At 40.6% G+C, this 14,385-nt stretch overlaps 1 protein-coding gene across 1 annotated transcript; it reads left to right on the forward strand.

Annotated features, from left to right (window-relative positions):
• The first annotated feature begins 9,917 nt into the window (after positions 1-9,917).
• LOC111578593 (uncharacterized protein C1orf232) lies at positions 9,918-13,888 on the forward strand. The gene is made up of 4 exons (XM_023285480.3): positions 9,918-10,333; positions 12,209-12,286; positions 12,496-12,602; positions 13,066-13,888. Exons 1-4 carry the CDS (start codon positions 10,253-10,255, stop codon positions 13,436-13,438), a joined length of 639 nt encoding a protein of 212 aa, XP_023141248.1. The 5' UTR covers positions 9,918-10,252; the 3' UTR covers positions 13,439-13,888.
• Positions 13,889-14,385: the final 497 nt, after the last annotated feature.

Genomic DNA, 14,385 nt, shown 5'->3' on the forward strand with positions numbered 1-14,385 from the left:
AGGTAAAGTAAGATTTAAACCTTGCATTGACTCCGCTACATAACTATTAATGTATTTTTACTGTCAGCTGCTTATACCTGCATCCTTATGGGCTTTAATGTATGCGCTTACATGCTGGTGTGTGTCTTCACTGTACATAGCAAATTCAGAAACAAATTGTAACTTGGCTTACGTTAAACAAATGCCTTGTTTGCTGCCCCACGTGTTGCTCGTGTCCAAAGGAAAGGCCGCTGCTCTGTTTACTGTCTATCTACACCTCTTTCACCATTAACTTTTCTGTCACTGCTCTATCATGCCACGCTTGATATAGTTCCGGTTACACAAGTATCTGTTCCAGAGGTCCACACCCAAGAGTGCAAAGAGAATTCACAGTTGAGTGATAGCTGTTTCTTTCTAATCCTCTCGGCCCTCCCAATCCCTCCATCTAATCTTACCCCGGCAGCAGCCAGCTTCTCTTTTTCACTGATACCAATCAGGACAGTGCAGGTTAATTTTGGAGAGAACATTGGAAGACAGGTGGTCAGGCATGGATATCTGAGAGACTCCGTTTTGCAAGATGCTCTATAGAGGCACGTGGTGCTTCGTCTGGATGCTGGCTGTAAATTCTTCGACTGCGTCCAGCCGAAACCTCCAGGACACTCACCAGCAGTAAATTTACAGCCACTGCAGGCTGTTTGTTCAAGACCAAAGAGGCTCTTCATAGGTCAAAAGAGCTGTCTGTGAATTCATCTAGTGCAGGAGAGGAGAGGAACCAGTTGCACGTGCTCCATAATGGTCATAACAGTTGATGCTGTAAAGTTGGATGGGAGGTTGTGGTCGGTCATTTGGCCCTACAACATAACAGGATTCATGGCACTGTCATGTGTACGGAAGGTGCTCTCATATGATCCAGCTGTACAAGTAAATGTATTGCATGACACAAGCTATGCTCCTACATATGCATGAATGTTTTTGGTTTTCAGAGTCAGCTGTGAGAAATCAACATCACAACGTCTGCATTGTTTATGATGCATTGTTTATGAACTTAACATGGAGATCTAAGATGTCCAAAGCAACCAATCTGTGGTATCTCCCAGGTTACCATATGTGCTTCTGAGAGCTCTTCACTTGCTTATTTAATGGTTTGTGTGTATGGAGCCATGTGTATTTCCCTCTCAAGCATCTGCTTTAATGTCTGATTCTATCACATCTGTACACCGGCAGAGTTTTAAAACTCCCACTGCGTAACCTTGTGTGTGTTTTCGTCTTGGTGGAGAACTTTAAATTCCTGTTGAGCGAAACAGCAAGCCTGCTGTTGGGGAACTGCCTCCAAGCCATGCAGTGAAAACCTGGCTATAACCGCTTCACAGCCAGTTTGAGCAGGTTACATCCAGAGCATATGGACAAGCATGCAACCACAGATAGAGCCTGAGTAAAGGGTTGGGATCTGAACAGGGAACTCCTTGAAATTAGCTCCTTTGTGTCCTTAGGGTATGTTGAGACTATCTATGCGATTATGCAAACTAGCGAATGTGCACGCAAGCAAATGCAAAAACACGATCCGTTTCTAAAGTAAAAACAAGCTTCATTGGGATCCTGGCTTACCTGCAAACATATGTGACTCCTGATTCTTCTAATAATTCCACTTATGTTGTCAAAATGTTGCCACCCCGATGCCAAACATCGCAACAGCAGAACTAACAATCATCAGCACATTGCACGTCTAACTAAGCACGTTTGGACAAATATGAAAAATTAGCCATTTTAAAAGAGAGTAGTTAAACACTGTTCTACATTTAGTGTTCAGTCAGACTGGAGTTAATGTTGTGTGACTTAGTGGTGACTTTGAATACTTTGAACACATTGAAAATAATCCTCTACAAGTGAAAGTTCTGCATTCAAAACCTTCTTTCAGTGAATGTATGTTAAGTTTTAGGAGCAAAATGTACTTTAAGCATCCGATGAATTAGTAGTCATGCAATAAAACAGTCCCTGTCAGTGTTTTACTGTTACTGGAGTAATAGTACCACTGCATACTGTATGCTGCATTTTATTGCTGTAACTCATAAGGGGATACTTAATCCTTCACTTTATCAAAAACATTCAAAATCACCAAATGTGGAGATACATGATTTTCACTGGTCAAGAAGGGAAGAAAATATTGGAATCTGAAAAGTAACTAAAGCAAATGTAGCCAAGTAAAAAGTACATTTGCCCCTGAGATGTAGGGAAGTAGAACTATAAAGTTGCATTAAATGGAAAAACTCAAGTATAGTACAAGTACATTAGATTCATATTTAATTACAGTACACAATACATTCCATCACTGGTGACTTTGCTAATGAATGAGAATCGGTGGCTGGTCAACCCATCCAACAATCTAGTGCTGCCCAGTATTTTCTAATCAACCTGTTGGGTGGATGAGGATTGTAAGTAAAATAAATGCTTTTGAAGGAATGGTTACATGTTAAAACAACCGACACTCTTATGAAAAGCAATACTAATCGACAATCTTCAGTGTTTGGCCATCTGATCCTAACATGTTAAAGGTCTGCATCGGCTGCTTTGAGCTGGTTGGTGGACTGCTCTGTCCTTTCTCTGCTGATGAAAGGGTGATTTAATCAGCTGTTTCAGACCTGAGTGTGTCCATTGAGTCACTGGAATGCTTCAGCGTTTACTGACAGATCCACCCTTCAGCGTGGCCTGTTATGGAAGGATAACCTGTGTAAGAAGAGAAATCTTGCTTGTGTGTGTGTATTCAAAGACAACACAGAGGTCAGGACTTCAAAAAAAACTCTTTGCACCAGCAGCTCACAACAAAGACTTAGTGTTGCTGGAGGATGGACTGAGTTCATGTCGTATTTCACAGTAACTGGAGCACTGTGTGCATGGAAATGTTATGGAAAAACAACTGGGTTCATTTATGTTGAGTTTGAAAAGGTTGGTGTAGAGGTATGAGCCATAGATTTAAGGTCAGAATCTAGGTTTGTTTGTGTTATATAATGTGCTCACTGACTCTACACTTCCTTTACTCTTATCATGAGTGAATACAGTTAGACTGAGGTGTGAATTCTCCAATAAAAGTCCATAAATGGGCCTTTAGAGTTGCATTGCTGAGGGTGATTCTGCCAGTAAACACACAGTTCACTATGAAACCTAACCGCAAACCCTACTTCTCTGATTATTGCTTACACAGGCAGAAAGAAAAAAAGGCACATTTTAAGAGTAATTCTGGGAGTTTCATTAAAAAAAACTGGACTCCTCTTTTAGGCTCTTCAAAATCCAAGAACCTTCTTTAGTTCTCTCTTGGACAAGAGGTGAAACACCGTTAAAAATCACAAGAGAAGTCCAGTTGCTTTTTACTGAAGCTCCAAAGGTGTGACCTGGAAGACTGAGAATCTACACAGACATTTGTTTGAAGAGCTAAACAAATTAGAAAGTTAATTTAAGAAGTGCCTTAAGAAGTGTCCATTCATTTCTCATGCTGTGTCCACATGCAAAGGCCTTCAGCAAAATTCTCCAGATAGACGTGTGTGAGCGTGTGTGAATGCAGTAATCTGTTTAGTAAGTTGCAAAAATACAAGAAAAAAAGCAGTGACTAATGACTTTGAGAATTCTTATGTAAAACCCAAGCCTGATGCCAAGATGAAGATGGAAACACGTCAACAGTAAAAGTCTGTTTTGGAAGCTGAGAGGGGGTTTGATTGGGCATTTTACTGCGTGTTACACAACTGTTGGCACGACAGGAAACAACTGCGCTGAAACCTAAAGGTCTGCGGGGCCTTGTAAAACATCACACCAATAAAAAAGAATACGTGTAAGCAATCGGGCTTATGCAAGGGGTACGTCATTGCTTTATGTCACTCGTACAAAAATAAACAATAAACACATACATCCAGACACATGCATGAATCTCTTTCATATGCATTATGGAGCAAAGTTCTACTAATTTAACCTTTTCTAGAAGCTCTATTTCCATTATTTGTCTTACAGATGACTTTATCAAGCTCCGGTTTCCACCACAATGCAACTGATTGAAACTCTTCTGATTTCTGATCAACTTGTGGAATTTTTTATTTTTTTTGTCAGGCCTACGTTTTGAGTGCTGTTGTTTTTTAAAGTATAAACAAACACAACTCATCGCACCACACCAACCAACAAACCATGTGACATGTTACATTTACATTTAGCCTTGTTTTCATTTGCATAAACAAAGCACATGTCATCCACCTGACTCATTTTAAGGCATGACAACATTTTAGCAAACACAGTTACAAGGTGAAAAAAGACACCAGATAAACTGAACATTTTGGGAAAATACTGGTTGTTTTATTTGACCTGATACGGACTGCGACTCTAGTCCTGGTACTGTGAATAGAAACATTTCTCTGCAGATCCCGTGGGTTAATTAATGGCTTGATAAAGATTGAGTCTTTGACGCCATTGTGTAAAATACTTTAAAGTTTTAAATCTTGTAAGAGTTGATCACATGGAAGATGAAAAGTTCAGGGGAGTCGCTTTGTTGCCGATCAGCTCATAGATATGTGCAAACTGGGAGGCAGGCTAGAGGTAATTTTAAATGAATAGCTATATATTTTGGGAAAAATTCTTATCAAATCATTATGAAAAGCATAAAGTCAATGTACAACAGCTAGCCTAAAAACATGGTGAGTTTAGGGACTAAACAGTAAAATCTCATTTGTTTAAACAGAAAAGTACATGTCTTTTTGGGGGTTCATTTCTTGGGTAGGTGATTGTAGAGCACTTTGTCCACTAATTACAGGGCTGTGCAGTTTGACCCCCCCCCCCAAGCAAGAGCTGAACAACTGAACCCCAAGTTGCTCCAAATGACAGCCGAGCACCTTGTATGGCAGCTTTGCCGTCACTGGTGTGTGAGTGTTCATGAATGGGTTAATGGGGAACATTGTAAACACTGAATACTGCTGCAGTAGAGATGCACTATATAAGTGCAGACCATTTAGTATGAACTCAAAACCTTCAGACAGTTAACTTGGCTTAGTACCTGGAAAAAGGTTGCAACAAAATATTCTTGCCTACAAAATGATCCTGCACATAACATCCATAAAACCACATCCACTCTCATGAATGAACTGTTGATAAGAAGCTGTAGGTAGGTAGGGGATGATTAGGTTGACCTTGCATTAGGTCAATTCAAGCCAATTTTCCAAAGTTGCCAATAGAGAAATAAGATTAATGTTACAAATTTACCAAACAAGTCTAAACATTAAGGTCCACAACAATACCATATTATACATATTATCTAAATTAGATGAGGAAGAGCCTACAATAATATTGATAATACAAACTTTACTGTAGGACTTAAAACAAGAAAATGCAGGAAAATATAGCTCTTTCCCAACGAAATCCACCTAACAGCATTTCTAAGGTCACAAATGAACTTGTCGTGTCTTGCTTGCTTACAAAAGCTGAAGTACAAACACCACAATTCGCTGGTATGTGCTTGATTATTTCTTGCCAGAGATGAGTTCCCAGGTGACAAGTGATCAATGCAAGAATTGCACTAAACAAATGAGACATAGGGGGAAAAAGTATTTCTCACGATGTCAAAGTATTTATATAATGTATTATGTTACATGAAGGCCAAACAGCTGTCCTACAATCTGACCCACAGACCTGCATACTGACATTTCACGGCATCAAGCAGCTGATCAGCACACTTGTGCTTTACAAGTTAATCCATTTTTAAGTTGCGATTTCGGAATGGGATGTACCTTGACCTTCAACACTGCAGTATATAACTCAGCGTTTTCTGAAACTAGACTCAGCAGAGTATGTGGAGCAAAGGACAACAGGGTTTCCTCGTTTAACACACGGCTCCTTCTATGTTTGCAGCCCAGCTGATTTTCAGCTTCCCGCGGCTCCATCTGTACATTCACGTCTATTTTTGTCGTGGAAACATTCTGTTTGGTGAGAAAACACATTAGCAGCAGCTCTATGAAGTGACACACACACAAATACACACAAGAAGGTGAAATTTTAAAGTTCAAACCGAGTCACAGCAGGAGGTTGAACAACAGTCTATGGACGGGTGCTGCATGGACACAGAGGAGGGAGGTGACAGGACACTCTATATGGGGGGCTGAGTGGAAGGACGAGCACAGATGTGAGTCGATCGTTGCAACTCCACATTAGCGATGAGCCTGAGTTCACCTGCACTGACCTCTGAGTGTTTCCTGTGGTGCATGTTCAGTACACATTGTTGACGGCTCAGCTGTATTTGAGCAGCAATAGGCAGTGGTATTTAGGTACTATTTTAAACGACATACTGTTTCATTTGGAAGCTGTAGTTACTATGAAAAACAACATTTTACACACAAAATCATTAATAAGCCACAATGAAACTGTGATACATCGTTGACACACTACTATACAAATTAGTTAATATTTGTTTTATTCTGACAAATGAAACTTGTGCGTGTTTAACTCTTGATTTGACATTCCTTTGGTTCATTTAATGATGCTCCTCTGGTTGTGTTTCTGGCTGCTGATATAGACTTATTGACAATCTGTTCCAGTGACAAGTCAGCCGAGACTACCATCCTCTCAGTGCTTCATCCTGTGCTGGTAGGAGGTCTGCTTGGACAAAAGAGGTTCGTCTGGTGCGCTCCAGCCGTCGTTTGCGGGACACGTCACTTTGTTCACAGGATCAGCTTTTATTTAAACCAAAATCTGACTTTATGTCTGTTGGCTTTGAGGAATCTCCATAATCCCATGACAACTACACATCTCCCATGCTTTTCCCTTCAGATGATTTAGGATAATGCTGTCTGTCCCCCAATCCTCTGCAGGTGTTGACCTCTACGATGGCTTTAAAGGAGTCTGCATGTTGACACGGTGGCATGTGAGCATGTTTCTAGGTGTAAGAAATGTGGACACTGTGTTCTGTACATTCTGTTCCACATCTCTCTAGCAACACACTAGCACTGGATTGCTTTACTGCCTCCCCCTAGTGGTCAAAAATGGGGGCAATGGTAATAGCATACTTGCAAGAAAGGGTTCATCTCATGCACCACATGATACGTAGACTTGGGGACCCGCTGACATAGACAATGTCTTTTGAAGGGAAGAAACTGTTTGTATATTTCCACATAATCGCATGTGAAACCAATTTTACTTATTTTTCTGTTTTGCCTGCTGCTTCTGACCTTCACGCAGCAAAAGCATCATAAGTGATGAGCTGCAATCAGACGAGTCCTCAGTTAATATTTGTGGAGCAGGGTGCTTTAAAGCATGAGGAGTCCAGGTCCAGTATCTGGTGAGTCACATCCTGTTGAGGTGGACAAGTTAGACGGCACATATGCACATTTTCAAACTTTCAAGCACATAATCGCCTTCATATACACAGAGAGTATCAAGACAAAAATGGCTTTGAAAGAAAGACCTTTGGCCTGAACTGTGGCACAACTTTGTTGGACCCTGAAAAAAATCTATATATGCTGACTCTCAGTAGTAAAATATATATATATATTTTACATATTTTGACTCTGCAGAAAATCAAAGCAAATCAAACATTAATAACAATTTAGATTCAGCAGCTCAATGCATAAAATAAAACAATAATAAATTCAAACTGACATGTTTCAAACTGGAACGGACTCTTGAGCCACCTAGTGGTAATCTAAGGCTAGTAGTGTGTAGTCTGGAGAACAGATAAGTAGGAGAGCAAATAATAAATCAATTAATTACAGTGTAAATGAAAATAGATAGTGGAAGCAAAATAAGAGAAAGAAGAGGATTTGTAGAGGTGCAACGCGGGTTTGTTTTAGCCGAGCTATTGCAGATTGTTGTATTCTGTTGTCTCGTATTCGCATGGTGTTTGATAATAGATTTACTGAATAATTACTTGAAAGTAGCATGATGGAATGTAAAGAAATGATCACTATTGTTTATCTTATAATTATTAATCAATAATTTAAGTGTGAAATAAACAAATACAAAATGATTGTAATTGTTGGAGAAGGCGAGGAATTTATAAACTTTTCTGTCTTTTCTTTCTTTTTTCTTTTTTTAACAGAATGAAATGCTTAAAATCAGTATTTAGATCCTATGCATGCAAAATGCAGCTGAAGCTTTAAAAAAATGCACTTGAAGTGAAGATTAAAATTATTCAATATGCTCACCATGTAGGAAACTCCTATCAGTATTGTGATGCAATTACTGTTTTTGTTTTTTATTAATGCATCAATATGCAAACAGATTGAGGTGGTGTTTAGTATAGCTTTTTTATACTATACTATAGTGTACATTTTATTTTATGAGCTTATCAAATTATTTTGTAAGGTAAACAATTTTTATGTAAATTATAAAAACTAGATACAATTTTAAAGTAAGTAAAGATAAAAGTAATACAGAAAAAACATCTCTTTTTCTTTCTCAAATATATTGGAGTACAATTGTGTCAAACATCATAATAAAATGCCAGTTGCTGAAAACCACATTTAAGTACAGCATAAAGGCAGATGTAGAATCTGGTCTCTGAAAGTTCATTTCAGAGGAAAATCTCTCTTGTGATTGTTTAACCCTGTAGAGTAAACTGTCACCTGTAGTGTGAATGATGAAAAAATTACTTGTTTATCTATAAATGCGTTTTAAATTCAGATAAAGAGAGACCATGCTGAATCAGGCTCATCTCACTGCAAATGTACACGTTTTCCCTGATCTCTTATTTGTCAGTTGTAAAATATTCACAGATTTACTGGTGCTATTATTGAAATAGATTCATTATATAATCTATAGAGACATGTAGGTCATCAAACAAGCCGTGCTGCCTCTGTAACAATCCCCTGCCTCTGTGTGGTGCATTAACACTGATAAATACTTGGGTGTGACCTTTCCAGTCTGAAACCTGAGCCGCTCCTGCCGCAACCAAACTGGCTGCAATTCAAACAACCAACATGCATCAGTCTGTGTGTGGAGACGTGTCATCCACAGGCCTGCATTCATAATGCATGTTACTCTTATAGATTTGCTCCACCCTACAGCTTCATTACCGTCAAACTATGTATGGTAATCAAAACCTGGAACAGGAGAGCTATGGAACACTTAGATCGAATTTCTCTCATGTATAATCAAGATTATGATCGATTTAGCAAGCAGGAAGTGATATATTACAATCTTTTAAATCTATTCCTGCAATAGAAACAAATGATTGGTGTCAATTTAGCGATAAATAAGGGTTTATCTCAGATATTGGCAACCACATGAGCAAAAGCCAGCATTTTTCTGTTGTTGTGGGTGGTTGGTGAAATCCTATCAGTCATCAGAGCTTTATACATCTCTCATTATCTACATGACACTAGCTAGGCCTCTCAGGTTACCAAGCGACCAGTCACAAAAAACATTTGCAGTGCACCTGAATCTCATCTGTGTTTGACTGACATGCTGTAGCAGCCAATGGGAGCAGAGGGGAGGATGTCAGGGAAGTGACCAGGTAGCAGAGGAAGCTGGGTGGGTTGGATGTGAGATGATATAAAGGCGAGTTTCCATAAATAAACTAAATACAACAAGGCTCAGATTACAAGTGACTACAAAAAATCCCTCCTTTGCACTACTATGTCCACTAAAGAAGACTGACCTTGTAAAGAAGGTGTCAACTTCAGTTTTGAAAACAGTAAACATGAACTTGCACACCGTACAGAGCTCCTGTAGTTTTAAAATCATCAAAATAAATTTGTATTGTGAACATAAATATGATAAAAGTGTGAAGATGAACCTGTGTGTGCATGTGCAGGGTTACAGGAGCCAACCTACCAACGCTGGCTGACAATGGACCTCTGGCTCTGGACCCTCTAAAATATAAATGAGGAAATCCACACCTGTTTCCAGGTAACCAAGGCAGGGATTCTGAACCGTGACGCTAAATGTTAGTGTGTATGTGTGTGTGTGTGTGTGTGTGTGTGTGTACACCTGCGTGGGCGCATGCACAAGCTGCACAACTTCCTAGCTCTACTTGTTCAGACACTCTGCGAGGACGAAAGCAGCTGTCAACCCCTTTGGCTTGACGAGGCAGACACAATCTGAGCAGGAGAAGCAGCATGAAAAAGCTCGGGCCTCAGTTCTGAACAAGTTCCCTGCATCTGCAATCTGCTCTTGAACGCTACGCATGGAAACGGGTGAAAGTCGGCCCAACTGAGACGAGCCGAGGCTGGAAGTGGAGAGCTGGTGGAGGGTGGACCACAGAGGAATAAGAGGTCTTCACAGGTCTGAGCGCTGAGCATCTATTTGTGCAATCATGAATCCAATGTGGAAGGTTTACAAAAGCAAAGTGATGAAGACTCTCAACCCTGAGTATGAGGAGGACACTGCTGAAGAGGTACAGGACTTACACCTTTCTGCCTGTTTGTTCATCTTAGTGATTCATGCGTTAAAGTGTCAGAAAGATGGTGAAATAAGAGAAAGTTGACGTGGTTGTTGGCACCGAAGTCAGAAAATCAGCAGGTTTTGTTTTGCTGATCATATCTTATTCATCGCTGGGTTAGATGAGCTCACAGGGCTGTTTTGTTGTCAGTGCAATGGGAACTTTCAGACAGAAGTTAGGCCTGAAAATGACTTCCTCTTGTGGATTTTTGCAAATATAACTCTGCAAATTACTAACATGCGAAACTGTTGATCTACATCATCACACAAATGACATACATCACATATCACATTTCATTTGAACTCTTTTATTAGATGCTGGAAGTTGCTTCATTTGACAAGAAACTAATAGCATAGTATATACTCACAGCAATCATAAAACAGTTTGTAACTGGAGTCACAGCGACATTACAAGCCATCAGTGGTGCAAAGTTAATGCATTTCTTATGTACTGTACTTAAGTATAATTTTGAGGTATATCACTCATACTTTCATCATATTTCAGAGGAAAATATTGCATCTTTTTCTCCATTCCTTTTATCTAAACACTGGAGTTCCTCTTTAGATTAAGGATGTTGACCTGAAAGCACATTTTTAAAAAAATAAACCTTGGATTCCCGACATTTATGGGTTACGTTAACCCTTTGAAGTACAACATGAGTCAAAAGTGACCCATATTCAATAGAATATGGGTTTCTTTTGACCCAAGTTGTGCATCAAAGGGTTAAAGCATCATCTAGTCAAGGAATCATGTCATATTTTACATATCTGAAAGGTTTAATTTAAATAATTGTTGAAGGTAAACATTTTAGGGGGAAAAAAATACTGACAAAGTTGTGTACCAGAACTTTATGTGTTCTTCTTTCTTACTCTGGTAATCATCTCATGACCTCCCACATTTATCTTGTGACCATATGTAGGGCTTGGAACCACTGGACAAAACTATAAAGTAGTTAAAATTAGCTCCACCTGTACCCACTCCAACAGTAAAATGGTGCTTATACATTGTGTCACTGATGGTAATTCTCCTTGAATATGATTTTGGATGCAGGCTTTTACTTGGAATGGACTATTTTTATTTTGCTGTGGTGGATACTTCTCCTTAAATAACGTATCTGAGCACTTTTTCCACCACTAATGTTCACGGCCCCACTGCACCACCAGTACTCTATCTAGGATTTGGTGCCGGTGAAACAGACAGTGCTGCATTGACCCAGATCTCTGGAGAGCTGAGAAACTCGATCCTGCACTGGAGCTGAACAGTCGGATTAGTTGGCCTTCTACTGACTGACTGACAAGGGGACCAGACAGATAGCCGGGTCCTCGGGACGCATTCAGACCTGCCAGCTGACAGCTCCTGACTGTGCTCTCTCACAGCGCCTGGGCATCTGCAAGGACAACAGGGAATACCGTGTGTGCTCAGAGAGATAGTTTCCATTTAGACGGATATGCAGAGGTGTCATCACTGCTATTTGAGTCGCCACGCATTTGTGAAATATGAGACAACCAAAGTGTTTCCTCGTGTCATAACGTACACCAGTGTGGAAATGCTATTGAAAAGAAAATGCGTGATTATTATTATTAATTGTGAAATGAACAGCTGCAATTATTTTCAGTCTCCCACAATCTATGCATTCAGTCCTGTTGATGAGCATATTATTGGGTCTTGTCTTGGGTTTTCTACAGGCTGCAGTACCCACAAAATACACTAGATGGCGACTGATATGCACAAATCCTTTAGATCTGCCCTAGCTGAGGCAGTATGTTGTAAATTAATCCAGGATGTTGCTGTGTGGAAAGGTGAATTTTGGCAATTTTGCTGCTGTTGCAGGTCACAGAGGTGGAGAATGACATGAGTCCAGTTCAGGAGGATGAGGGGCCCACTGCTGTCTCCCAACTGGCAAGAAAAGTATGTGAACATTCACAACTGTTGCATGACTTTGAAGGTGTTTTATGTCTCAGTTATAATAATAACCGCTATTAAATGAATTTTAACACTTGAAAAATATCATGAAAGCTAGTAAGTCCCCTTTACAAGTATAAAAGAAGTCTATTATTCCAGGGATCCTTTGAAAGCACTGAATGCAACCCTGCTTTGACCTTTGACTGTGTGTCCAGATGCAGGGGGCCGGGACTAAAAGCTGGAACAGACTATCAGCTCTCTTCAACAAAGACGATGAGCATCAGCTTCTAGAGGAGACTGAGAGCCCTCCGGTCGCTGACCAGTGAGTGGAAATCTTTCTCTTGTGTTGACATCTGTCTTGTTTTCTTCCTGATGGTCGGATTTCATTCCTGCACTTAAAACCTGCTGTGAGTTTCGTGTAGGTGAAACCGAGCTGGTCTGTGGAACTATACTACTATACACTATTTATAGTTTCAAACTTAGATCACAGTTGTAGGAAATTTTGGTACTGATCAGATTGGAATTTTAATCATACTACACTTAATGGCTAAATAGTCTAACTATAGTTTCATAGGTGTGAAGATATAACAGCTGTATCAATCTTCACATCTAATTCTTGGCAAGAAGGTGCACAAATGTATTTCATAAGCTGTCAGTTTATTTCAAATCTGTTTAATTACCAGTCAGCATGACTAATATGGAGTAAAATCTACTATCAGAGAACAGTAGGTTGACAAATGCTGAACCCAAAGCCAAAGCACCCACTGCTTCCTTTGAATCCTCAGTCCACTTGCAGTGAAGCCGGAGGAGCCTCCTCCTCGACCCACCAGGCGCTCAGGATTCTGGGATAGCTTCGCCACCAACTGGGCTGCCAAGAAGCAGGCGGAAGCTGCTGCAGCTGCCGCCGCTGCCACAAACGAGGCAGCAGAGCAGAGCGAGGTAGAGGTGACGGAGGCTGGAGGGGAGGAGAACCAGGATGGGCAGGTCACTGAGGGAGAGGTGAGTGAAGAAGGAGGAGGAGGAGGAGGAAGGAGCAACAACAGCTTCTCTAAATACGTCTCGCTGGGAGGAGGCAGCGAGGACGCATCCTTCAAGTGGAACTTTGTTACCAGCAAGCTGGCAGAGCTGAAGACCAAGAGTGCGACCAAGACCAACTAGCTGCCTGGGAAGAAGAAACCAAGAGGATATCAACATGATGAAAGAAGGGGTTACAGGTGTAGCAGGATGGAGGAAGTTTACACAGGATGTACTGTAACTGAACTAACCAGCTATTGTAGAAGTCCCTTTTTTATCAGATACTGAACTACTGGCTCCAGAAATGTCTGAATTTTTCAGAGTTTTCTTCCCTTTGACTCTTAAGTTCCATTGCTGTATTTGTGTTCAGTTTTTAAGAATAAAAAGGAGTTATAACATGGATGATAGCAAGTTTAAGAATGAACCCTCCCATGACCCTGTCCTGGGTCAAACCTAGAGATACAATGTTAGATCCTGGACCAAAGATTGAGAAACTGTAGACTATCATAGGATAACGTTATTTTTTATACCGACAAATCAAAATAAAGATGGTTTTTTACCTTAGCTGACATGTTTCAACTGCAACTGCAGTCTTCTTCAGAGCGTCATCCGACGTGTGCTGACATGTCCTTTTTTATCAGGTGGCCGGTCTGACAGATCTGTCAGAATCTGTCAGATAGGCCACGCCCCCCGCAGTTCAGGTGTAGGCCCCCTCGTCCCGGTGCGTCCCGGCTCGCCCGGGCGAGCTGCTCCATGAACCGGGACGAGGGGGCCTACACCCTCTAATACCTGGGACTCCATCCTCCAGAGAGCACCGGACGGCGGGGGGCGTGGCCTATCTGACAGATTCTGACAGATCTGTCAGACCGGTCACCTGATAAAAAGGACACGTCAGCACACGTCAGATGACGCTCTGAAGAAGACTGCAGTTGCAGTTGAAACATGTCAGCTAAGGTAAAACCATCTTATCTTTGATTTGTCGGTATAAAAAATAACGTTATCCTATGATAATTAACGACAAAATGAACATCATCCAAATATGTAGACTATCACTTCACAAAGGGGACTTCTAAAATTGCTTATACTAAAAG

The sequence above is a fragment of the Amphiprion ocellaris genome, chromosome 9, assembly GCF_022539595.1.
Source record: "Amphiprion ocellaris isolate individual 3 ecotype Okinawa chromosome 9, ASM2253959v1, whole genome shotgun sequence".
Lineage (NCBI taxonomy): Eukaryota > Metazoa > Chordata > Actinopteri > Pomacentridae > Amphiprion > Amphiprion ocellaris.

Coding starts and splice junctions, on each gene's coding strand:
- LOC111578593 (XM_023285480.3), top strand. CDS start 10,253: ATGAATCCAATGTGGAAGGTTTACAAAAGCAAAGTGATGAAGACTCTC. Junction 10,334..12,208: donor AGGAGGACACTGCTGAAGAG/GTACAGGACTTA, acceptor CTGCTGTTGCAG/GTCACAGAGGTGGAGAATGA. Junction 12,603..13,065: donor AGCCCTCCGGTCGCTGACCA/GTGAGTGGAAAT, acceptor TTGAATCCTCAG/TCCACTTGCAGTGAAGCCGG.